The sequence below is a fragment of the Protopterus annectens genome, chromosome 13.part0, assembly GCF_019279795.1.
Source record: "Protopterus annectens isolate FY-2018-M chromosome 13.part0, PAN1.0, whole genome shotgun sequence".
NCBI classification, from domain to species: domain Eukaryota; kingdom Metazoa; phylum Chordata; order Ceratodontiformes; family Protopteridae; genus Protopterus; species Protopterus annectens.
This window is the reverse complement of record NC_056747.1, coordinates 911,707,253-911,734,811: the sequence shown is the minus strand read 5'-3', so window position 1 is coordinate 911,734,811 and position 27,559 is coordinate 911,707,253. Positions and strand designations below refer to the sequence as shown.

The 27,559-nt window shown below is 40.9% G+C and overlaps 1 protein-coding gene across 3 annotated transcripts in view; it reads right to left on the bottom strand.

Annotated features, from left to right (window-relative positions):
- The window catches only part of LOC122787768 (alanyl-tRNA editing protein Aarsd1-like), a 658,622-nt gene that overhangs the window by 364,178 nt on the left and 266,885 nt on the right, over positions 1-27,559 (bottom strand). For all 3 annotated transcript variants that reach the window (XM_044054668.1, XM_044054667.1, XM_044054666.1), the window contains one exon: positions 22,676-22,835. In XM_044054668.1, the coding sequence (XP_043910603.1) occupies positions 22,676-22,835 (160 nt within the window). The remainder of the gene's footprint in view (positions 1-22,675; positions 22,836-27,559) is intronic.

Genomic DNA, 27,559 nt, shown 5'->3' with positions numbered 1-27,559 from the left:
TTAGATACACTGGTATTGGTGGTAACATTGTCACCCCACGTCTAGGCTTATTTACCAATGCATATGAAGTCTTTTATTTAATCCTGTATACTGTTTGCCTTGATACAATCCCTATGAACCAAATTGAACAAGCTTTACAACCTCTGCTGAGCAAAGGTGTTGAAAAAGGTTTCTTCAGTGAATAAATCTGCAAAAAAAAAAAAGTGTGTGAAATATTCTTGAATTCCATTGGTTTATTGCCTCCAAGAAGTACAACAAAAATTTCAGTTTTCCCTCTGGGTGCTCACATGCTTCCTGTGTGGAAAGCCTTTTAATTACAGAAAATGTATAGTAATTGATTTGTGTGACCAACTACGTCTTGTCAGTACCAACCCCATGGAGAAAGTGGAATTTATAAGTGGCAATTATCTATTGCCATTTGTGCATTACCTTCCTTGATGCATCAGACACAGCAAGGGCTTTAGTACCAAGCTTTGTAAAGGGTTCATTGCAAGAACATTTGTTTTGTGACACTAGCCATTATAGGTCTATCCAATAAGACATGGGTTTGGGGGCTGTTCCCCACTGTTAATTATATAAAAGAGCAACAACATTTTTACCTCTGTAACAACTTATTTCTTTCTTTTCAATGGTCAAGTTATTCTACAAGAAAAAGGCACACTTATCGGAGGGTCATGACTTTACCAGCTATGCCAGTCTTTTTATAGGATTAACTAAAAAAAAAGGCATTTTACTCAGAGACATATTTGACTACAAATGTTATGTACTGTTGAATCACTGACGTTTTTATGAACTGGTCTTCAGGTGGAAGTCAACCGTTTCTTTTTTTCTAGACTGCAATCCACTGACTTGGGTATTTGCTTAACAATTAACCTGAGCGAAGTTTCTATGGTATTCTTTGAACATATCAGTTTTTGTTCATGAATGTATATTTAAAATTAAATACACAGGGAAAAAAAACATATCAGCAATTTTTATTAGAGTCGGTTATACCCTTGACATACATAAATTTAAATGTGTTTCAAGGGAAATTACAGTAAGGTTTTCCGTAGTGTTTATATGAAGCAAGTGCACAAACAGCCTTTGAGAAAAAACAAAGGGAATCCACCACAAGGTCCTCCACACAGCCTTTACGTGAAAAAAAAAAACAGGAAGAAGTATGTTCCATCACTAGATTTACTCTATGTGTTTCCAGAATAGTGGAAGTTATTAACAGTAATTGGCTCCTAAGCGATTCTGTTTTGCACACCGTTTTACTCAACTGCCCCAAGTCTGTGTACAGAATTCCCAGAGTGTGGCAGACAATTACTTTATTCGAGCTTCTCCCCTTTTGACTACAGAATATCAAATGCAGGCTAGGCTGTCTGGGTGCTTTTTATTTGACTACTCAGTTGGGAAAATTGTCTTCAGATTCCTGAACATATTAGCAAAGAACACTAACAAATCTAGTGGCAGGTGGCTTCTGTCCAGCTCAGAGTTCCAAATGGGTCTAAAATGTTTTATAATGCATTATGAAGCAAAGGAGTACTTGATTGCTAGCACCTCCTTTAAACTGTACCAGAAAGAAGCATGAATTTTTAAGGTAAATATTACATTACAAGCATTTTTACTTCAACCGCTCTGTTTCTCCACTGTATTGTGATGGAATAAATAATAAAATGTTTTGAATCATTCTCTGAAATGTCCCATCAGCTCACATATTTATAGATTTAAGGTACCTCTGGAAAGACTTTTGCATTCACATGGGTTTTGTATAACACTTGGAGCTACTTACTTACTAGGTACTTTTTAGATACTGTTTCAGACTAATATACATTTAGGTATACAGTTGATTGTTTTTAGAGTGAAGTGTATTTATTAAGCAATAAGTGAATCCCATACATAGTTTAGTGATCTGTCACTCTTTATTGGCACATTATTAGGTTTATCATTCACAAGGCTTAGTAAAATTCAGTTTCGCTTGTCTACTTTTTTCATGAAAGCTTTGGTACTTTGAAGATATTTCAGAAATAATTTGTAATATTCGCAGCTGACTACCACTTGCATTTTTCTAAACGGTTGTAATTACTTTTTTAAATTCCTGTACATAGTATATTTTGTAACTTGGGAAGTTTTAGGCCAAGATATCAGCTACTTTGTTTAAAGTTATGTTTAAGACATACAACTTCTTTGACACAAAACAGTGTAACAGCACAAATTTAAAATGTTGCCCCCAAATCTTTAACAATGGCACAATTTTAAGATATGACCATTTAGTTTGCAATCAAAACAATGTCCTTTTTGCCAAGTCTTAAGATGCTACATTTTTTGACATTAAGGTGATACTTTTTGTAGACAATCTTAGAGAACTTTGGCATCTCACATCTAAGAGCATATTAGGATCTTCTAACTTTACTGGTATTTTTTAAATGTGACACATTAGTAATAAGAAAGAAAATATCTGAATTGTAAGTGTTGTAGTGAGCTTTTCCTGACTGGAAAGGCTAAATACTGATTTAAGAACTAAAAGATAAAATTATCACCGTCTTCCCCCAAACCCATCCCCAAGAGCTAATCAGATTTTGGATTTCTGGGGAACTCTCACATACCTGGAGGTGAGCCATAAAATATAAAAGAGCATAACAATCAACCATAAGGTGAAATATTCCCATGCAGTAAAAAAGGGAAGTGGTGAAGGACAAAAAGATGCCGCTGGGGTTGGCTGAGGAAGGAGACTAGATAGGTACTCTACTCACCTTCCCTTTGTACAGGTCAGTAATAGGGCTACATATAGAGCACTAAATCAATTTCCAGCACCCATACTATGAAAAGGGACAGCATACTGGTATGAAGTGTTCAGAGTATAGGAACGGAGGAGATGGCCAATGAGAAGCAAAGAAAAAACAGCTTGAAAAGTAAACAGTGAACAGAAAGGATGATATGAACTGTAGAACATTCACTGCCAGAATGTCAATAAGAGATAAGAACAGCAGAGACAGGGAGGAAGACAGAATAGGGGACACGAAGGAGATCACTCAAGAAAGGTATAAAGAAAATATTTCACAGACAAAGTGGTGTACAAGGCCAACTTAAAAAAAGTCAAGGGTGTGTAGGGAAAGAAACCTGACTGCGACCAAGGCGACATGGGTTTCATTAGTTGTCCCAGTACCTGAGAAGCCAGGCAGAGAGGGAGAAGAGTGAAGGAGTACGGCTCATTCAGTTTCACAGGTGGTAAGATTATTTCACTTTTGGGCACACTGGATGGTGCGATTTTCCCTGGTGGAGACCAGGAAAACCAGCACTTCTGCTTCAAGGGAGGAGCAGTTTGGCCTGAGAGGAAATGTCACTTGCAGACGTGAGGAGATGCTCTTCACTGCAAGCCATTGTTTGTCTCCCCAGCACTTCACCACATGCATGCAAGGCATGGGGTAGTATACAAAACTCTGAACCACTCCTCATGGCTCTTCATGATGGCTCCTCTCAGATGTCCGGTGATGGGGACTGAATGGACCAATTGACTAAAAAATAGTCAGACTGTTAGTAGGTTGTGGAGTTAAGAGAACAAAAAATGTCATTTCAAAACTAGAGCTCTAAGGCTCATGAAAAGAAAGTTAAGTACTTTCCAAAATGATAGATCTGTGCTGTCTTCTTCTAACCAGTTCAACGTATGGGTTATCAGATCCAACTTGGATCCGGCAACAGCCATTTCAGAGTCTTCAGCTGAAGAACTCCACCTCCTCTACCCAAAACCCTGCTCTACTATTCTCTCCTAAGATAGTACAGTTGTGTACACCTACCATAAATGTAGATGTTCGAGTGTCTTCACTGTTGCAGTCATAACTGTAGGGTGCTCCTGCCGGCAGGCAGCCCGAGGTCGGCCAGAATCCCAAAGTCTGGGTCCGGCGTCGGCTGTATAAGCTAGTATCCTGACGTCAGTACGCCTTGGTACATAGCCGTCAGCCGACGCCATCTTCTCCAGCCTTTCTTGCCCTAGATGTCAGAAATCCCCAACAAATCAAAAATGAATCCAACAAGGAAACACAAATACACCACAAATAAGAGAAAAAGAGGGGATAGGAGGGAGGGAAACCCCGACTGCAACAGTGAAGACACTCGAACATCTACATTTATGGTAGGTGTACACAACTGTACTATGTTCTTCGTGTTTCACTGTTGCAGTCATAACTGTAGGGTGGAATCCCAAAGCAGTGTAGAGAGGGAGGAGGCTTTAGATAGAAGAAGGGGAGGCAAGAATACCCTGCAAGACAGCAGAGGCAAAGCCTGCCCTGGACTTAGAAAACAAGGGGAGATTGTAGTGCTTGGAAAAAGTATGCACAGAACTCCAAGTGGCAGCTTCCAAGATATCCTTGGTAGGGACTCCTCTGAGGAAAGCTGTAGAAGTAGCAGCTGCTCTAGTAGAATGACTTCTAATGGTCCCTGGAAACTGTTTCCCATGATGAGTGTAACAAAATCTGATTCCATAAGCAATCCATTTGGAAATAGTTTGTTTAGAAATAGGTTTTCCAAGAGAACTGGAGGCAAAGGAAACAAACAATTGTTTAGACTTTCTGAAATCTTTAGTCTTGTCCAAGTAAAATCGTAACTGTCTGTGTACATCCAATGAATGCAAAATCCTTTCCCCTTTATTTTGAGGATTTGGAAAGAAAGTAGGAAGGTGAATTGTCTGATTTAAAGCCACTTTCGAAATCACCTTAGGCATGAAAGTAGGATTGGTCCTCAAGGATACTCTGTCCTGATGGAAAATAAGGTATGGTTCCACAGCCATGAGAGCTTGCAACTCTGAGACCCTTCTAGCAGAGGTCAATGCTAACAAAAGAACAGTCTTCCAGGATAGAAACTTAATATCTGAAGATGCAGCAGGCTCAAAAGGAGGCAAAGTAAGTTTTTCTAAAACATAATTAAGATCCCAGGCAGGGACAGGAGGGTCCTTGGAGGCCGCAAATTTTAGCCCCTCTCAAGAACTGCTTCACCAAAGGATGTGAAAAACAGGAGGATCAGAACTGAAATGCAGAGATAGCAGAAGCATGAATCTTAATGGAAGAAAAGGAAAGTCCTTTAGATAAAAGTTCGAAGGTAAAGCAAAATAGAGGAGAGATCAGGAACCTGAGGATCAGAGCCTCGGTCCTGCATCCAAATAGAAAACCTCTTCCATTTAGAGGCATAGGATTTCCTAGTGCTAGGCCGTCTAGCTTCCAAAAGAACATCCAAAACTTGTTTGGGAAGACTAGAGGAAATCAAATTCCTTTGAAGAGCCAAGCTGCCAGGCAAAGGTCTTGAGATTGGAATGTAGTAACTGACCCTGATGCTGGGACAGAAGCGAAGGGTTCACTGCGAGACTCCAAGGAGGCCCGAGAACAGGAGCTTTAAGGTTGGATACCAAAACTGTCGAGGCCAATTTGGAGCAATCAAGATGAGAAACTTGGGCTTGTCCTGTTTTATCTTCAGTAGTACCCGAGGCAGTAGAGGAAGAGGAGGGAAGGCATATGCTGAAAGACTTCTCCAGCTGAAGGACAGGGCATCCACTCTCCATGCTGTTTTGTGGAAGGACCTGGTGCAAAAACGAGGCAGCTGATGATTGAGATGGGATGCAAACAGATCTATCTGGGGACATCCCCAAACTGCAGTAATCCTGTTGAACAAGTTGGTGTCTAGCATCCATTCGTGAGGATCTGAAATGTTTCTGCTCAGGCTGTCTGCTAAGAGATTCTGTTTCCCTGGAATGAATTGAGCCTGGAGATGCAGATTCAAATTTAGAGCTGTGTCCCACAAACCCATAGCTAGTCTGCAAAGGGGTATGAATGAGAACCCCCTGCTTGTTGATGTACCACATGACCGTGGTGTTGTCTGTCAATTAGCAGAGGCCCTGGTTGTAAAAGGTTTTGAAGGCTAAAAGGGCATTTTGAACTGCCAACATTTCCTTCAGATTGATGTGCCAGTGAAGATGGTCCTTTGTCCAGGTTCCCTGCTGGCAATTGTCTAGAAAGTGTGCTCCTAAGCATAATCCGAGGCGTCCGTGGTTAGGATTTGAGCAGGTTGAGGAGACGAAAAGGTTTTCCTTCGTTTAAAGTGCATGCCCTGGACCACCAGAGGAACTCCTTCTGGAGGCAGGGGATCAGAGGAATCAGAATATCCAGATCGTGGTAATGCTGTGACCATACACTTTTCAGATACCATTGAAGCTTTCTCATGTGAAGCCTTGCGTTTGGAATCAACAGAATGCAGGAAGCCATGTAGCCCAGAGCCTGCAGGAATTTCCTTGCAGTGAGCTGAGATAGAGTTGCCAAGGTGTTGAAAGTAGAAGCCAGCTGAGTTTGTTTTTCTGTTGTGAGGTAGGCCCTTTGTAAGGTTGTATTATAAGAGGGCTCCCAAGAAAACCATTTGTTGAGAAGGGATCAAATGTGACTTTTTTATGTTCACTGAGAATCCCAGTAGTAGGTGAAGACGTTGAACAAAGTCCAGGTGTTGAAGCAGAAGATCTTTGCTGTCTGCCTGAATAAGGCAGTCGTCCAAATAGGGGTAAATCTGGATCCCCTGAAGTCTGCAGTAAGCCACTACTGGTGCCAGGCACTTGGTGAAGACTCTGGGCGCAGTAGATAAACCAAAGGGCAGAACAGAGAATTGAAAGTGCCTCGAACCTGCCTTGAACCTGAGGAATTTCCTGCGTTCTTGTCTGATAGGGATATGCAAATAGGCTTCCTTTAAGTCCAATGTCACCATCCAGGCGTCCTGAGAGAGCATTGGAATTAGCTGTTGCAGAGTAAGCATCTTGAACTTTGGAATTTCCAAAAAGGTGTTTAACACAGAAAGGTCCAGAATAGGTCTCCATGAGTTTTGTTTTCTGGGGACCAGAAACAGCCTTGAATAAAACCCTTTTCCCATTTCGAGAGTGGAACAGGCTCTATGGCTCTCATGGCCAGAAGAGCATCCACTTGAGTTAAGGCCTCTGACCATTGAAGTTTTGGCAGATCTGGCCAACCGTGAGTCCTTGGCAAAGTGTGAAAGTGGAACTTGTAACCTTTTAAAATCACGTCCAATACCCATTTGTCCTGGGTAATATGAGTCCAATTTCTGTAAAAAAGAGACAGTTTTCCTCCGAGAGGGGCGTCCAGGTGAAGGGTCCTGAAGCCCAACCAGAGATTCATTGAGTTTGCTTTCTTTGAGATTGGGATCTGTCTTCTCCCCTTCTAGGTGAAGAAGCAGTCCATTGTCTAGATCTGTATGAGGTCTGGCCTTGACTACGACCTCTGGAGCGTCTGTATCTTCCCCTTTGAGGCCTGTCAGACGTGGGAAAGGACCAATTTTAGAGGGCCAATTCCTGGAAAATCTAGGAGGCTGAACTTGCAAGAAATCTTTTACAGTCTGCATGGACTTTGCCTTTTCTTCCATCTTTTTAATAACTTCCTCAGCCTTGGAACCAAAAAGAACATTTTGTTGAACAGGGGCATCTAATAACTTAGCCTTAACCTGTTCAGGTAAACTTTGTTCACGAAGCCAGGCATGTCTCCTAATCACAGTGCCAGAGGCAGCAGCCCTGCAAGAAGCATCCAAAGCATCAAAACCACATGTAAGCTATGCTTGTTAACCTGTTCAGTAGCATGCAAAACATCCTGAAGCTCCTTATCCTCTGCACAAGCAGGAAGGGAAGCAAGCTTTTGCTTTAAAACAGACAAAAGAAATTGCTGATATTTAAACATATGAAACTGGCAATTTAAAGCCCTTACAGACAGGGTAGCAGAAGTATATACCTTTTTTCCCCACCTGTCTAAAGCACGAGAATCCTTCTCAGAGGGAATAGGATTTTTAGAAGTAGCAACCTTAGCAGCCTTAGAGCCCTGAGAAATAGTTTCAGGATCCGCAGAAGGGTTTTTAAATAAAAATAAATGAGAGTCAGGAACCCTATAAAATCTATCAGGCTTAGAAGGAGCAGGAGGCATGGAATCAGGATTCAAATTAGCCTCAGAAAAAGCATCATCTACAATGTCCAAGACAGGAGGGATAGCTAAAGGCCTATGCTGAGGAAGAAGAAGAAATTCTCTAAGCCTCTTTTTGGAGGCAGAATATTCCTGTCCTTCCCAATGAAAATGTTCCCTCATCTCATGCAGGGTTTCCCCAAAAGAAAAATCCTCAGGCGGAGAGGCCGAGGGCAAAGAAAGTACAGTTTTGTACCTACCATAAATGTAGATGTCCGAACTGGATAGCATCTGCAGTCATAACAAGTGGGTTGTCCTGTCGTCAGGCAGCCCTGCAGTCGGCCGGATTCCAAAGTCCGGGTCCGGCTTCGGCTGATGTCGCACTCCACCCGACGTCATCTCTGTTGGTCTTCGGGTATATAAGCATCAGCCGACGCCATTTTCCTCAGTGTTTCTTGCCCCAGATGCCAGTAGCCCTCTTGCAGGCTAAAATTTGGATAGATGCCAATGTTTCCAAATAGATAGAGGTAAACACAACAATAAGCATATATGTACATATATACAAACAAATACACCATAAAAGACTCCCCCCCCAAGAGCTAGCTATTAGGAGGGTAAACACCCTAGGAGTACCACAGAGAAGAAGGAGGGAGGGTAATCCTGACTGCAGATGCTATCCAGTTCGGACATCTACATTTATGGTAGGTACAAAACTGTACTATGTCCTTCATGGATGCATCTGCAGTCATAACAAGTGGGTAGAATACCATAGCCAACTAGGGGAGGAGGATAAAAGTAGATTATGGTGTGTTTAGGATCCCTTGCAGTACAGCAGTGGCAAAGCCTGCTCGGGATCTGGAATATAGAGGCAAATTATAATGCTTGGCAAATGTATGCACGGAGGTCCAAGTAGCCGCCTCAATAATGTCTTTGGTTGCCACTCCTCGTAAGAAGGCTGTGGTAGTGGCTGTTGCCCTTGTAGAATGAGGTCTTATGTTCTGTGGAATTGGTTTTCCATGGAAGGAGTAACAGTATCGTATGCAATTTCCTATCCATTTGGAGATTGTCTGTTTGGAAATAGCTTTTCCTTCCTTCCTGTTGCATAGGCTACAAAAGTTGGTCAGTCTTTCTGCTATTTTTGTTCTGTCCAAGTAGTAGCGTAGCTGTCTATGTACATCCAAGGTATGCAGTATTCTTTCCCTCTGTTTTGTGGGTTGGGAAAGAAGGTAGGTAGGTGGATTGCCTGGTTTAAAGACACTCTGGATACCACCTTGGGCATAAATGTAGGATTAGTCCTCATGGACACTCTATCTTGGTGGAAGATTAGGAAGGGTTGCACTGCCATTAAGGCCTGAAGTTCTGAAACCCTCCTTGCTGAAGTAATTGCTAGTAGGAAAGCAGTTTTCCATGACAGGTGTTGTAGGTCTGCTGTTGCTGCTGGTTCAAAGGGTGATAGTGTCAACTTTTCTAGCACAAAGTTTAAATCCCAAGCTGGTAATGGTGGTTTCCTTGGAGGTTTTACATTCTTGATTCCTCTGAGGAACTGCCTGAGCAAAGGGTGCGAAAAAACAGGTGGATCAAAGCTGTATTCTGCTGAAATAGCTGATGCATGTATCTTGATGGAGGAGTAGGACAGGCCTGAATGAAGAAGTTCGCCAGATACTCCAGAATGTTAGGCATATCTATGTTTGACACATCTTTTCCTCTTTCCGTACTCCAAATGACAAACCTTTTCCATTTTCCAGCATAGTTCCTTCTTGTTGAAGGTCTGCGGGCTTCAAGAATAATGTCTTTAACTCTTTGGGAAAGTTCTGGATTAGCTGCTGCTATGTGATGTTCCATGCAGTCAGTTGCAGCGTTTTAGGTTTGGATGTATGATGCTGTAGTTGTTCTGAGTTAACATCAAAGGCATCAGGGTATTGGCCACATATTGTTCGAGACATGCTCTTCAGTAGTGGGTACCAGTGTTGTCTTGGCCAGTTTGGAGCTATCAGGATTATCCTTGGACGTTCTTCCTTGATTTTAGTAGTACCTTGTGTATCAAAGGAAGAGGTGGGAATGCATATGCTGTTAGGCCTTTCCAGTTGAAGGAGAGTGAGTCCACTTTCCATACTAGTGGGTGGAATGTCCTTGTGCAGAATTTTTTGAGCTGGTGATTGAGAGGTGATGCGAATAGGTCTATCTGTGGCATTCCCCATTTCTTTGAGATGGTCTTGAAGATGTCCGGGTGCAGCTTCCATTCGTGGGCATCAAGTGGTTCTGCTTAATATGTCTGCTAGAGTATTGTCTTTCCCGGTACAAATATTGCCTGTAACTGAATGTTGTAGCTGAGTGCCAGGGTCCACAGCTCCAAGGTCATTCTGCATAGGGGGTATGAATGAGTGCCTCCCTGTTTGTTGATGTACCACATGACTGTGGTGTTGTCTGTCCTTATCATCAACTGGCCCTCTTTGAGAAATGGTTTGAACTTTTGGATTGCCAGTTTTACTGCCAGCATTTCTTTTAGATTGATGTGCAGGTGAAGTTGATCCTGTGTCCACAATCCTTGCACGCATTTGTCCAGCATGTGGGCCCCATCCTAGGTCTGAAGCGTCTGTTGTGATGGTCTGGCTTGGTTGACATCTGCGAAAGGGTAGGCCTGGGTTTGACTGGCATGCCTGAGCCCACCATAGGAACTCCTGTTTTAAGCATGGAATTAGTGGGATTTCTGTTTCTAGACTGTGTCTGTGTTGGGACCATAAATTCTTTAGGTACCACTGTAGTTTCCTCATATGTAGTCTGGCAAATGGGACCAAGATTATGCATGATGCCATGAAGCCCAAGGCCTGCAGAACTTTTCTTGCTGTTAACTTGTTCAGTTTTGTTAGTGCCAAGAAGTAGAGGAAGTTCTTTTGTTTTTCTGTAGTCAGGAATGCCATTTGTTGTACTGTGTCCAATTCAGCCAAGAATGTCCTTGTTTGGGATGGTATCAGCCTTGACTTTTGTAAATTGACTGTGTATCCCAGTCCTTGTAGCAAGTAAATGACCCTTTGTAAATCTGTTGTCAGCTTGCTTTTGTTGTCCCCTTGTAGCAGGCAGTCGTCCAGGTATGGGTAAATTTGAATTCCTGTAGTCTGCAATGGGCGATTACTGATGCCAGGCATTTTGTGAATACTCTGGGCGCAGTAGATAAGCCAAAGGGCAATGCTGAGAATTGATAGTGCTCTGATCCTGCAAGAAATCTGAGGTATCTTCTGCAGATTGGTCGAATGGGGACGTGCAGGTATGCCTCCTTGAGATCTAGAGTTACCAGCCAAGACTCCTTGCCCAGCATGGGAAGAAGTTGCTGTAGGGTCAGCATTTTGAATTTTGGGACAATGATGTATGTATTTAAGGTGGACAGGTCGAGAATTGGTCTCCAACTTTTTTCCTTTCTTGGAACTAGGAATAGTCTGGAATAGAACCCCTTTCCTTGTTCTGCTGTTGGCACTCTTTCCACAGCTCTCATGTTTGCTAACTCCATTATCTGGCGTAGAGCCTCTGTTTTTTTGATTTGGAGGTAGATTTGGCATTCCTCTTTGACTGGTAAAGTGTGGAAGTGAAACCGGTAACCTTGATCTATGGTTTGTAAAATCCACTTGTCTTTTGTTATGTAGTGCCAGTTCTTTGAAAATAAGGTTAACTTTCCGCCTAGAGGAGCTGCTATTTGTTCCCTGGTAGGCGGATTTAGGATTAAGTCACTGTGGTTGTGCTGATGTAGTGGCAGTGGCTGTGTCTGTGCCTCTGTTGTTACCTTGCCACTGTCGTCCTCTGTAGGCACCTCCTCTGGATTGGTTTCTGCCTCTGGAACGTCTATTCCTGCCCCTTTGAAATTTTGTGGAGTCAGGAAAGGACCAATTTTGGCAGGCCAGTTCCTGCTAAACCTTGGGGTTAAACCTGCAAGAAATCTTTAACAGTTTGAACAGATTTTGCCTTCTCTTCCATTTTCTTCATAACCTGCTGGGCAGGTGTACCAAACAAACTTGTCTTGTCCATAGGAGCATCTAGCAACTTAGCTTTAACATGATCCGGTAAAGCTTGTTCCTTTAGCCATGCATGCCTTCTTATCACTGTGCCTGTCATGGCTGATCTAAATGAAGCCTCCAGTGCATCATAGCCACATTTTAAGGAATGGTTGCTAACCTGTTGTATGTTATTTACCATCTCTAATACATATTTCTTATCAAGAGATTCATCAGTGGTTAGTTTTTAGTTAACTGATCAAGCATAAACTCTTGGTATTGTATCATGTGAAACTGACAGTTTAAAGCTCTAGCTGAGAGAGTAGCTGAAGTGTAGACCTTTTACCCCATCTGTCTAATGACCTTGCTTCCCTTTCAGAAGGAATAGGGTTTTAGCTGTGGTCGGCTACTGCCTTGGGACCCTGGGATATAGTTTCTGGGTCTGCAAGTGGGGCCTTGTAAAGGTGGTGATGAGTATCTGGCACCCTGTAAAATCTGTCTGGTTTGGCAGGGGCTGGGGTAAAGAATCTGGAGCGGAGCAAACATCATTGAAAGCATCATCCACCACAGAGAGAACAGGAGGTATAGCTAAGGGCCTGTGCTGTGGGAGGTGCAGAAAGGTCCTAAGTCTTTTCTGGAGTCTGAAAAATCCTGTTGCTGCCATTGGAACTGTTCTGGCATGGCATGCAAGGTTTCCCCAAAGGAGAATTCTTCTGGTGGGGAAGCAGCTGGAATGGATTCTTCAGCATCAGAATCTTCAAAATTGGAGAAGGGAGCCTCTGGCTGGTCAGTTATGTCTGATTCATCAGCAGAATCATCAGAAGACACTGGCTCAGGGGGCTCTGCCCTAGGTCTCTTCTCTGGGGGCTGAGAGGCCCTGTCTGGGTGAGATTGAGATCCTCTAATTAAAGAAATTAAATCTTCTGCCAAAGAAAGCATTTGAGAACTAGAAGAGGGCCTGGATGTGGGGGGTTTAACAGGCACTGTTTTAGTAGTCTTGGCTGCTTTAGCCCTGGTGAAGGCCTTAATGGACATGGCTGCTGGAGGCCTAGCAGCACCACGTGCTGGGGTAGAGACATCCAAGGGGATGGTGTCTGATAAGTCAACCACCGTAGTGGGTAAAATTTCTGAGGTCGATTCAAGAGTTGTAGCAGGGGCCTCAGTTGTAAGAATAGGTTCAGCTGTACTTTGATCAGTTTTCTCGGTTTCGGCCGAAACCGAGACACTCGCGTTTTGCTTTACCGTGGTTTCGGCCGAAACCGCGGACCGCGAGTGTCGGTCTTTATCTTTGCGTTTTTTGGTAGATTGGGTAGTCGGAGGATCCGGCGGCATAATGTACGCAAAATCAGAACCGAAAAACTGTTCTGCAAACTCCGACCGATGCCTAAGCGTTGTCGGTTGAAAGAGTACAGGCCGAACAGGCTGCTATGTGGGCTGGGCCTAAACAAGGCAGACAGTAAGAGTGGAAATCTTTATGAGGTATTTGTTTCCCACAGGTTAAACAATTGTTAACTTTTTCTGACATCGGCTGAGGCAAGAAGAGTCCCCACGGGTACTTAGCTTTAGAAGTCTTCAAGTAGTATTCGGTAGAAGTAATCTCTGGATCCGACCGACCGGCACTGCGAACAGCTTCTGCTACGCGGCAAGAAAGACGGAGGAAAATGGCGTCGGCTGATGCTTATATACCCGAAGACCAACAGAGATGACGTCGGGTGGAGTGCGACATCAGCCGAAGCCGGACCCGGACTTTGGAATCCGGCCGACTGCAGGGCTGCCTGACGACAGGACAACCCACTTGTTATGACTGCAGATGCATCCATGAAGGACATTCCTCAGCATCCGAATCCTCATAAGGGGGGAAGGAATAGTCCTGATCAGAGGAAGAAACAGAAGATACAAAAGCCTGGTCAGAGGAATCCAGAGTAACATCCTGTCGAGGCCTTTTCTCAGGAGGGGGGTGAGAACCCCTAATCATTGTAAGCAAATCTTCAGCCACCCTCAATAATTGTTTTTGTGTCTTGGGAGTGGATTCAGAAGCAGCTTGAGCTGGAACTTTAGACTTAGAAGGAGTCTTTGCCTTTGCCTTTGCCTTTGAAATAGTGATGTGAGTAGGCCTAAAAACCCCCTCAGAAGCCGGTACCTGCACAGCGGTTCCGGACCCATCTGAAGGAGCGACGTCCGAAGGTCCTGCAGCAGTGAAAATAGTGGGCCTTGATGGCTCCCCATGGGAGTCCGTATCGGCCATCGGTTCAGAAGCGGCAGACGACAGGGGCTGCAAAAGCGCCTCACTGACGACAGCCGAACCGGACGCTGGCTCCAGCTGCAACTAGTCCTGTTTGGACCTCGGAGGCCTGTCCTTGTCTTTGCGCTTCTTTTGAACTCCGGTAGTGTCCGACGACATTCTATAATTGAAGCGTCTACCAAAATAATTTAAAGCCCAATCGTACCTGCGTTTGATAGTACGAGAGTTGAACCTGGCACAGAACCGACAACAAGAAACGTCGTGGTCAGGGCCTAAGCAAGGTAGACAGTAAGAGTGGAAATCTTTATGAGGTATTTGTTTCCCACACGCTATACAATTATTAACTTTTTCTGACATCGGAGGAACAAGAAAAAGATTCCCCAATGGGGTACTTAGCTTTGAGAAGAGAAGTAAGAACTTCGGACCGACAACAATCAAATACGCTGTTCGAAAATCGCCAACCAACGTTTTGCGAGCTGCTTTCCACTGCACGGCAAGAAAGACTGGAGAAGATGGCGTCGGCTGACGGCTATGTACCAAGGCGTACTGACGTCAGGATACTAGCTTATACAGCCGACGCTGGACCCAGACTTTGGGATTCTGGCCGACCTCGGGCTGCCTGCCGGCAGGAGCACCCTACAGTTATGACTGCAACAGTGAAACACAAAGAACATCAAGTTTGCCCCAAACAAACCTCACTAAAACAATAACAGTTCTAAACAATGTGAATATGAAGCGCAACTTGTAAAGGGTGACAGACAAGCACCTGTATATGCCAGCTCATAAACCAAGCTGCAAGGTCAATCAGCAGCACTTCGCTTACAACCATGACAATTTAGAGACTGTATGGAAGAAGGGATGGTTGAAATGGAGGGAAGAAGACAAAATGGATCTAACACTAAGGTAAGCACATAACTTTCATATCTGACGTTGTCTTTTCTGCCTGGCTTCAACATGTGGGACAGAGTTTCAAGCCTGAGAAAACCCCAGAGAGGCCCTACGGAGAGAACATTCCACAAAATGTTGAAACAGAATGAAGCTCTTGACCTAGACTGAATATATTTTTTGTAATGGGAAACAAAGGTATGCCAAACCGGTGGCTGCAGCACTAATATCATCAATAAAGGCCTGTGGGGAAAAAGGCAGTAGAAGTAGCCACTGCCCTAGTCAAATGACCTCTAGGCTTCACAGGCAAGGACACTCCCTTCAAAGAGTAGACAAATGAGATATAGCTGAGGAGTCACTTGGATAGGGTCACTTTGAAAACAGGCTTTCTGAGCTGCAAATTACAAAAGGAAACAAACAATTGGCCAAGCTTTATAAAACTTTTAGTTCTATCCAAACAGAACTTGAGTTACCTATGTACAGCCAAACAATGAAGTAAATATTCTCCCTTTTTAATGACATTTGGAAAGAAAACTGGCAAGTGAAAGTATTGGTTCAAAGTAGTTTCTAAAGCAACTTTGGGCAAAAAGGAAGGATTTGTCCTGAGGGTAACTTTGTCCCTATGAAAAAATCAAGCAAGGAGGTATGTAGAATAGTGCTTCAAGCTCAGATACCCTTCTGGCAGAAGCAAACACCACCAGAAAGAGGGTCTCCCATAACAACAACTTTAAGGTTATTGCAGCAAGGAGTTCAAAGGGATGTCTGGCAAGCACCTCTATTATCAGAGGAAGATCTCACAGAGGTATCAGATTACAAATACGAAGCCACAGCAAAAAAGTGCCCTTCAGGAAGGCTTGATATAAAATTTAAGAGCAGCCAAAGGCATCCACTACCTTTACCAACATGGAAACTTAAAATGGCAGCCAGTTGTACCTTTATGTTGGAATAACTCAAACCAAATGAAAAATACCAGGCAAGAAGTCCATGATGGCATCCAAAGGAGATGAAAAAGGATCTACACTCTTAGAAAAGGCCAAAAATAGAGAAACTGTTCCACTTAATAACAAAAGCCTTCCTACTGGAAGGCTTCTGTGATGAAAAAAAATGTAATCACCACCACATTAACAAATAAATCAAACAAACAAAATATGAATACATGTGTATTTGTCCATACATACATTTTATAAGCATGTATATACAGACTTTTTTGTGTCCACACATGGATATGTATGTATATATACATATATATATATATATATATATATATATATATATATATATATGGTTTACCAGACGGGTATTGAAGTATTCGGCTACAAGATATTCGAACACTTCATGTTCGCGGTAGAATATGAGATTGCCATTGTGATTTGACCATGGACTGTACATTCCGAATTCCAGCTCGCAATTCCTCGCGCGCGCGGCATTGTGCGGTGCAGGAAATACATCCCTACATCACCCTCAGCAGCGCTCGATCTGATGGACAAAGGTAATGGGGGGTTGGGGGGGTGTGGCCAGCCCTTAACTGTGTGGTGTGTCGGGGTAGTGGGTAGGTGGGTTATGGAAGGTTGTTGTGTGCGGTTATGCTCGCTGACGACATTTTTACATCCCACCTACTATGACAGAGGTGTTAGGTGGAAAAATGTTCATTTCGATGTAATTTCGAAAATAAAGACATGATTTGTTTTATTTATTAAACCTATATATATATATATATATATATATATATATAGATATATTTATTTATTAACACACACACACACACACACACACACACACACACACACACACACACACACACACACACACACACAATGTATAGCTATAGGCAAGTATGCACATAGACACACAGGTGTATGTATGTACAGGGTTCATATTAGAAGAACGAAAACCCTAAACCGCGAATGCTCACATGAGCTAAAATGCCGGTGATCAAAGTTGCTATTGTGGGGGGCTGTGCCTCCACACCCCCCGCTAACTATATATTCTAACTTCGTGGTCGCACTACAGTGAGGAAAGGACAAATATCCCACTCCTCACTGAAACACAACCCCGCAATCCCACTTTCAATTCCTGGCATTTTCGCTCATGTGAGCGCTCACGGTTTAGGGTTTTCGTTCTTCTAATATGAACCCGTATGTGTACACACACACACACACACACACACACACACACACACACACACACACACACACACACTACAAAGGTTTCATTTCACATGTGATTAACTCAACACATACACGCGTTCATAGGTGATGGGTTCATCAGCAAACAAGTTAGTGGGCACAAATCAGCAAAGCTGCTACATTAATGTGGCACTATAAGTAGATTTGGAATAGAAATTTTAAGTGACAGAGGACAGGCATGCAGAACTGAAGGCTCATGGGATGAAACTAAATCAAGTTGGTTTCATTTCATTTCTTTTCTTCAAATGGCATTCATCAAACAGCTTTTCTCGAAGTACATCATCAAATATACTTTGATATTGGTATTCAATGTAGAAAGGGAGATTCTTTTTTTCCCCATTGTCATGCAATCTCAGAGTTGGTATATACAAGTAGTGGAAGCATGGGGGTGCAAAAAAAGATGTTTTCCTTTTGTTTGTTTTTTTGTGTTTTTTTTTATTCATTTCAAACTACTGCTGGTTCGAAGTTTTTCTAATGATTTTTGCCCTGCTGTTTTTTTTTGTTTGACTAAATAAACTAGATCTTATACAGGTGCCATTCACTCTGTCAAATCTGCACATTGTCAGCAGTGTGAATGGAATAAGAAAAATGTTGAATGCTTATATCTTCAAATGTTGCAGGTGTCAGAAGAAGAAAGTTCGATTGTATATGGGTAACATAAGTGTAAGTTTAGGAGTTTAATTTGCATTATGGTTATGAGTGTTTGTGCAAAGGCTTGTGGGGTTAAGGTTAGAGCAAAGCCTAGGTAAGGGGACAGATTTAGTGTTGTGCATGTGTAGTATTGTATGTGGTGCGTCTGAGTGCCTTGTACGCACTGAGAGCGTTACAGAAGGGTTTTTTTCTATGGTAAGGTATAAGGAGAGGGTTAGGTTTAGCATGCATTAGTAAAGTCGTTTGGGGAGTTTGAAACTCTCTGTACCACCTTACTAATGTGGCCGTCCTTAACCACCTTACTAATGAGTGTTAATTCTACAACTTACCTTAGGAAAAAAATTGTGTAATGTTAACATTATTCAGACAAATTATATCTGAAGATGTGGTAAGGTTTTGGTTAATGTATCACAAAAGGAAACTATTTGCTTCCTTTTGCAATCTTTTTTCATTTAGTGGATTTTTTTCATTATGATGATTTCAAATTCCTCACACTGGCTGCCTGTGTTTCAATGCTTGGACATTTCAATAAGTTACCATATACGCATAAATATACATGTACATATATAGGACACACATACATATATACATTTATGTATGTCCACATCAGGGTTATGTACGTGTAGCCCCCACCTAGGTGGGTTTCCGATGGTACAGTGTGTACTGTTTAGTTTTGGGCAAATGTTTACTTGCCCTGGGAAAACCTTTGTGGTTCGGGATTTTAACATTCGTTATTTTTTCTTGCGAAAATAACATTCAGGATTTTGGGATTTGAAAGGTATACACACACACACACACACACACACACACACACACACACACACACACACACACACACACACACACACACCTCATCAATCAGCATCAACCCCATTTCCAATTTGGATGCATCGGATTGGGGTGTCACATCAATTCTCACCACTTCTCTCAATTAACAGCCATTTTCCAGAATTCTTTAACAGTCATGTCTGACTGTCACAGGTCTTCCTCTTACAATCTATCCACTTCTTTGCTGGATATCCTCATCTCCTCTTGCATTATTTTTGTCTCTCCCAAATCTGCTTTTCCAAACCAACTTTTGTTTTCTTGCACATGTGACCAAAGCATAATAATCTCTTCTCCCTAACCTACAACGCAAATGAAGCTAGTCTGGTTTCCACCATGATGTTCTCATGAATTCATCTGGCCCACAGTGTGCATCCTATTACCTGTCTCACATGCTTTGTCACTACAGCCTCAAGCCTCCTCAGTTCCTCTGCCTTCACCCTCCCCAAAATTTCTCTGCCATGCAGAAGTACTTTTAAGTCACTGCTTTGTATACATTACTTTTCGGCTTATCTGACACTCTTCTGTCATGCACTATACCTGACACCTTGACAGATGGCTGCAGCACTCTGATTCCAGCTCTGACTTCTTCAGTTAGACCTTCCTTCTCAACAGCATCTCCGTATACACCAAAAGCTGTTAACCTGTTGCACTATTTCCCCTTATCTTAATTTTCATTTTCTTCTGAGTTCTCATTTACTCCTGTGACAACTGTCTTGTCTGTACTCTGTTTCATCCCATGTGCTTTCAGGTCTGCACACTTGTCCCCCCTGTCACTTCCTGAAATGTCCTTTCAGAGACTTCTTACAGTGCCACACTGTCTGTATGCAGCAGCAGCTTGTCTGACCTGTTTACTGACATAATGCATCATGTGTGTGTGTATATATGCATATACAGATGGCTAAATTAAATTTTTCTGAATGCTTCTTTGGTAAACAAAATGTAGTGCAGGGTAAGCATCTAACAGCAGGTCTTGAAATGTGAAGACTGAATGGACAAAAAGAACAGACTTATCTATACGAAGAGTAGAAGACAGATGCCATTTCTCAGAATATTCCCTTTTCTCTGGAGTGGGTGATCTCGGAGTTAGTATACATTCAGGGGATGTGAGGAGGTGAAGCGGGGGTGTCCCCCCTACAAAAAGAAGTTTTAAGGAAAAGACTGATTTTCAAGATTTGATTTCCTCCAGGTTTTCATTTGTTTTTCAGCTTTTCGGCACCGAACATTGAGTGCCAACATTTTAAAAAGGAGCCGCAGTGCAAGGTAGTTTGTGTGAATGGCAGATTGAGTGATCAGTGTTGTAGTTGGTTGTGTTTTTTGGCAAAGGTGTGTGGCTGTTTATCAAGGGATGGAGTTAATGTGTAAGTGTGTGTGTGTTAGGGTTAGAGTTAAGTGATCAGTAAGGGGTTTGATTTAGAGCTGTGTGCGTGTACAAGTATGTTTGTGTACGCATAATGCATGTCTACAGTATTTTCACTTTCAGTGACTAGTGTGGTTGGTTTTTTTTTTTTTTTTTTTTTTTGAGTTTTTAATATACCATTGTTTTTTAACATTAAGTTGTGGGAGATACAGGGGAAGAGCTTCGGCACTGCAAACCAATGCCTTTCTCAGCTTTTTGATGCCCAAGGACAGTTTCGACAGTTTGCATCTTTTATTTTTACACCTGGTTCGATCCGTTTTGGAATTAAATGTACCACTCTGATATAACAGATTAAAGTTAAATCTTGCCAGAAAGTCAGAGGAAGCACATTTCTGAAAAATAAAAAATTACAACAAGAGGACTTATATACGTACTACACAAATTCAGACAACACAAATATATTTATCTTGTAAAGCTTCACTAATGTTTATGCAAAACTGTTAAACAATCTGCAATAAGAATTCTTTAATTAATGAGTTACTTAAGCAAGTAAAAAGTAAATTACATTTTAAAGGTAGTCCAACATATCAATAGAAATATCTGCCAATGAGATTAATTTGCATTAAAAAAAACATAAAGCCTGTTTTAATTATATCTTGCACAGATTTCCAGAGACCAAGTAATCCGCTTTCACTTCAAGGCTAAACCACAACACCTTTATGAGGTAAGGTATTTTTTTTAAATATTTTAAATAACCCATTTTGACAATGCTGTTGTTCATGAACAAGTTTGTCAATGTTATTTTTTTGAATGTCTGAGATTCTGACTCAGAGAGTTAATAACAACAGAAATGATGTTCATTGACACTGAGTAGCTGGCACGACAGCACAAATAGAGCCACTTCCACTAAAACAGATATTATTTTAAATGCAGGATGGTTTAAAAGCACAGCTTTAAACAAACAGTGCTTAGCAGAAGGCCACTTATCTCTGTACTACCATAACACAAGGTTATACCCCACAAAACCCAACTATTAAAAATAAACACATTGTAATCTAGAAGTCTCACAACCTCATGAGCAGGGAGCTACTTAAATTTAATTTTTGTACAAGTCTGTGTGACTTCAAAAATACAGAATATCTTGGTAAGAGAGGTACAAGATAGGTGTAGCTCCCAGCTGTGGTTCAAAATGCTTACATTTTGCAGTTTACAGTATTTATTTTACTTATTTATTTGACATTTGTTGACAGGGTTAGTCTGACTGAGCTATTGCCCTTTACCAGCTGAGGCCTGGGGAGAAAAGCTCCTCCATAATAAACAAAAACATAAAATATAAAAATAGTACAATAACTAAAGTTACAGAAAAGTATAGGTTTGCATTCAATTAGTTTGAGTGCGACAACCATGAGAAGAGTACATCAACAGAAGTGATTCATTTTCCACAGTTTTTTTTTTTATTTTGTTTTTCTTCAATTCACTGGACTGTTTTCATACACAAGTTTCATTCTTTTCTCATAATGTAAACCCTACTTGTGTACTACTACTAGGACAACAATTAACGTGTCCTGTTTATGAGTACAGTAAGTACCGTACAGTGGATAGTGTAATAGGAAACAGCCTTTGAAGTTTAATGAATAAGCATTTTCAAGGTTTGCTCTTCGATCTGCTAAATATACATCTAAGCACCACACCGGCTAACCTTCTACAGCTTGCCAAGCAGGTGTTCCCATTCCAGGGGAAAAAGTCTTTACCAAAAACTCCTGTTTTAAGCTGTATGGCAGCAGCTGCAAGAGTTCTGAAAATTAATCTGTTGGTTAGTTGCTAGAGACACAAAAGCACAGTCTAAAACACAGAAGCTTACCCATGCCTCTCCTAAATGCATCTAGACACACAAGGATATGTGCATGGTGCATATAATGTCCACATGGAAGGCATTCTTTTAGGTATCCTACACAGACAGTCACGTTAGGATGGCATGGCACTTTAACATTACTTCCTATTTTTGTTTCATCCACAGGCTAGTCACAAGTCTCTACGAGGGAGATCAGTAACAGTTGTGCAATTCTTTATTCTAGGTGATCCCCTAATGAAAATATTATTTTCCTGAATTCGAGTTACCAGAGTGTACATGGATATCTCTGCACACCAGTTTATTCTTACTCCTGATTCACCAACAGAAAAAGATACCAAACAACCCCAGCTCATTATTAGATTTGGGTCACCAGCAGCACAGGAAGATAGTGAACTTCATATGCTCACTCTGAGACCTATCTCACCAACAAAACAGTTGTGTGCACAATGACACCATCATGCTCACAATACCAGTACATCAGTTTCACAGTCAAGTACACCATTTCTGTACCTGTTCTATTGAGAACTCAAAGACTCCCAGCTACACATCTCTCAAAGTTAAACACAGATAGACTGCAATCTTAAATAGCTAGAAAAATTTTATGTAATGATCCAGAACTCTGGAATATCTGCAAGGATGGCCTATTCAGAAACTGCAAAGAATAACAATGTATGCAACATAAGAATGCATAACCTGAATACCTGTAATTTGTATCCGGAGGAAAAAATAAATAAATAAATGTATGGTTCAGATAAACATAAAAATGTTTCCCAAATATTATCACCTGTATGTTGCTGCATATGGTCAAATCTTCTCTCCCAGTCTACCATCAGTCGTGCCTCAGAACCTGGTTCCAAGGGTGCCTCTACAAAGTGAATGGCATCTGGTCCTTGACGGGTTACTCGTAACACAGGAATGTCATTTATGGATCCTCTATCATCAGGCTGTAAAAGCAGAAGAAAATTAATATGTCTCTCCTATCCATACGAAAACCCCCCAAAAGAACTCTATTAAAGACTTAATAAAACAAAAACTGCCCCAAAATTGAGGCTGGGTCCACACAATACAATAATACAAAACAGATTAGAAAAACTAAATAGCACAACAACAGGGGCCTTTTATTATACAAAAATAATCTTGCAAGAATTCCCTTAGTATAATGCTGTATCAGAAATTTCAAAACTATTTTAAAATAAATGCTATATCTGAACATAAAAGTTTCCCAACCATGATTTTAGCTTTTGGTACCCAAGAGCATTTAACAAGAATATTGGGTATTTACGTAATGTTATCGTAAAGCTGCAACTCTAACCACTACACTATCTTGGCTTGCAATTATTTGCAGTTACAAACACAAACACAACACTGACACCTGGATTAATGTGTATTAAATGCACATCATTAACCTGATCCACTTGAAAAAATAATTGCAAATAACTTTATAGTATAAAGACTAAATGATTCTCCATCTCTTGAAGTGAATAATTGTGTAATGAACATCTTTAAATGGGTCTTACACAACTTAAGCTCAATTAAATTCAATGAGCAATAGATACAAATTTGTATAAAACTGATTCAGAAATGTGCAATCAACATCCCAATGAAACTTAGGTGGAAATTTGTAAGGTTTTACTTTTGTACAATAAATCCTTGAAGTAAGTTTTTTTTTTTTTTTTTTTTATTAAGAATGGTTTTAGACAGTCCAAGCAATCAGGCACAAGAATTTCTGTGGAAACATACGATAAAATAAGGATGTTGATGGGAAACTAAATTATATGCCTTTCCTTATCACACTGAAAGTTTAAGTAGAAGTGAAGAAACTCAATTTCATTTCTGGCCAGGGCACAGAGATTATGATGTCAGAACTATTTAATAATATTCACCAAGTTTGATGCGTGACTACTTCTATTAAGTCCCTGAAATCAAACTCTTAAGAATAAAACAAAAATGACTGTGTCATTATATTTTTATGCTCTCCACCCCATTCCCCCTACCTAACCACTGTGATCTTCCAGTTACTTCATGACCTCATTTCTTGCCTCTACTCTCCCAGGTAATGTGTGTGTGTCTCATTTGTTCTCTTCTGGTGACCTTTCATCAGGTTGACCTTTCAACTTCTCAAAGGTTGGAGCCTTTGAACTGCACATCACTACAAACACAAACACAATATTGAAATGACTGTCGGTGCCAAAAGACACCATGGAGCAACAGATAAGTCTTATAAAAGTTATGATAATATGCAAATTATTATTTGTGTAAACAGTGTGCTCACCTCATGAATCAACCCATCCCTCCCTGTAGTACTGCTGCATCCTGCAATGTCAGAGTCAATGGTTCCCTCACACAAAATGGAAACCATGAAGTGTCCACTCCCTCCCCTTAAGACAGAAGAGGTGGGCATCTGCTTCATCTTGTCCCTACAACAGATTCTTCTGCCAGCTTGTGCTTTCTTCTTAATATATTATGTTAACTAAAGTCACTTTCTCTCTATAAATGTACTGATATAAGGCTAGAAATATGTCTTTTAGCTTAGTTGCACTTTATTTCTGAGTTTACCATGTTCTGTCGAGAGGGCATTACTTTGTCAGACTGCCTTCCACTGCACAAGAACTTCCATTTTACCAAAATGATCTCTTACCAGCCAAGGAATCACTCCAACCAGCAATAAACTCATTAATGGGAGACGAGTTCCTGAGGCACATTCTTCAACCTCAGTTCCTTAGAAAGGAGAGCAGGAAGTGCTCTTTCTTCTCTCCCTTCCTTGCTGGCTCCACCAATATCCAGACTTCTAATCAAACCTAGATCAACTGGAATTATAGTCAGGACTTGTATATTCAAATGACAAGAAAATATTTACATTTTAAGTGTTTTGTTAATTTTTTTTTAACTTGAGAGTAGGATATATAGACACAATTTAGAAGAGGAAAAATTTTACCAAAATAAAATATTTTCAGTGCAAGAATAAAGTGTGACGCTCATAATCATTTTTGAAAAATACACAGAACAGAGACTATAATATTACTTGAAAGCAGGGAATGTTTATCTGTCATTGGTGAGAAAAGGGAGCAATGGATACTTACTTCAAAGTCTACAGAAAAAAATATGCAGATTACCATGATTTATGGAGTGAAGTAGGATCCGTTTTAAATCAGGTACAAAGGAAACCAGCAAAGCAGGTCCTTAATAACAACACTATGGTCATGACACCTGAGAGTAGCAAAACTGACTTAAACATCAACAAAAAGAAAAGAAGAGAGGAACACTTGTCAGTTGGCTGAGTTGCCAAAAATCTTTTCAAAGCCCAAACAGTAATTAACACATTTCTTTTGTCAATAATGCTGATTGGGGAGGAGAAGACCAGTGAAAAGAAACACATTTTGCAGTCTGCTAGTGATTCTGTTGGGACTGGACTGAATAAGAATCAATTTACACTCAATTTGTCATTGGCTGGAGCTGTGTTTTGCTGAAGTTTTAAAACACTACAGCATTCAAAGCATAAACTCCAACAGAACTTTCCCCCATCAGAAAACATTTTTGATCATCAACTTCATATTAAAATTAATTGTAAACTTTGCATTTTCCTTGCACTGACATCAACGAGGAAACACTAGAAAGTTTAACCTCAGTGATACAGGCATAGGCAAAGTGTCTGTTACAGCCATAGACTTTAATGTGCGCATTTGAAGTCTATGGACATGTAACACGTTACCTTATGGTAACATTACAAGTGGAAAAGCTAAACTTTTTTGGGCCATATTTTAATAAACCAAAAAAGAAATAAAGATCAAGCCAGAAAACACATTGTGGCTCTTGAGTCATCGAATGTTGTGAAGTATACAGAAATGTTGGCAAACCACTTTAATTGCCCTCAAACACAGCTACAGACAATATCTTAATTAATTTCTTTAATTTCTAGCCTGTGCCTGGTTTCTGAGTGAAGATTGTTTTTTTTTTATTCCATGCAGATTAGATGCACTGTAATGCAGTACTCTCAGTTTTCGTCCCTGAAGTTTCAGTGTGTTCAGTTAAGTAGAGACACAGCAGTGTCTGCATTCAAACTGCGATTTTCTTTTAATCCAAAGGAATTGGTTATTTTATATTCGCTCTTAATTTTTTTTTTGTAAGTGAGAGCAGGCAGGCAAAAGGATTGAGGCATTAACTGGTATGAAGAATGTAAAAGTGCTTAAATTACAGTAAGGCAAGTGGCACAATATAAATTGCATTTTTTTGTGTGTGTATGTATACCCAACAGTATAGCTGAAGTGTCTGTGACAAAATCAAATAATTAATCAAATTTCACATATTGCTTTTATGCTCTTAGAAAGTTACTACAATAATGCGTTTTTCATTAGTATCCATTTCCTGAAGGTTATAACGCCTGAAATTAAATGTTTTCATTATTTACTGACTACAGTTCTCAGCTACCTACCAGAAAAACACATTTTGATGAGGAGACCAACAATATGAAGCAAAAATCGTGAACATTCTTCAAAATTAGGTACAGTTGAAAGTTATGGGTATCATCTCTAAAACATGAAACAGTGCCTCACAATATGGAATAAAGGGGGGGAAATGGGCAAAATGAGGAGCACTTAATAACAAGCTCAATGCATGTCTAAAGTACAGTAGTGGAAAATCTTACCATAACAGTAGATGCCATTCTCTTTACTTTTGCAGTATTTTTTACATAAGGGATTTCCTGCAAAAGATAGTCCAACATCTGGCCAGTATACCAAAGCCTTTAGGTCTTCTATGCACCGTACGTTACACATATGCTCCCAGTAGGGAAGGTGTGAGAGGAAAAAAGGTAATGTACAGAAGCAAATACTCAGAACTGAAAAGCCCCAGGTGGAACAGAACACTCCCCGGGGACAAAGAAGAATATGCACATCAAGAAGGAAAAAGGGCAGAAAGAAAGGAAAAAAGACCCCCTTGAAGGAGGGCAACAAAAATACAGGGCATGAAACAGCCCAGAAGAGGGAGGGACCGAATACTGCAATAGTGAAGAGAAGGACACATCTACTTTTATGGGAAGATTTTACACAACTGTACTACGTCCTTTCATATCACTGTTGCAGTATTCTTTGGTTCCCTATTACGCTGTCGCAGACGCAGGTTGTCAAATGCGTCTTTGTCGAACAGTAAAGTGTGAAAAGGCAAAATAGCGAAGCTGCTGTTCAGTGAATTCTTTTCCCTGGGAAAGGATTTGTTTGGCCGCTTTCACTACTTTGCCTTTTCAGTACTGTAGTGCGATCTCGGAGTTGGTATATTTAAGTAAGGGGGGTGGGGGGCACAGCCCCTCACATCAGGGGGTGTGGGGGCGAATCCCCCCACATTAAGTAATGTTTTACTGTTGTTTTTTTCTTTGTTTTGTTTTTTGTTTCGGAACAGTGATTGTTTAACATTGGAAAGTAATCACTGTTCTGAAGTTTCGACGTTGTAAGTGTTAAATATTATGAATATAAGGCTGAAATTAATTCTGTTGTAAATATGCTGAAAGAAAAAGCTTGCTTAAATGCAGAAACAGAGTTTAGTAATATGTGATCAGCAGCCATACTAAATGACCATGGCTTGGAAAATAAGGAACCTGCTGAATGGACATTTTTCCCTTACAGACTTAAAAACAGGATGTATGCAAGAGCAAAAATGCAAAATCTGCTTTTAAAGA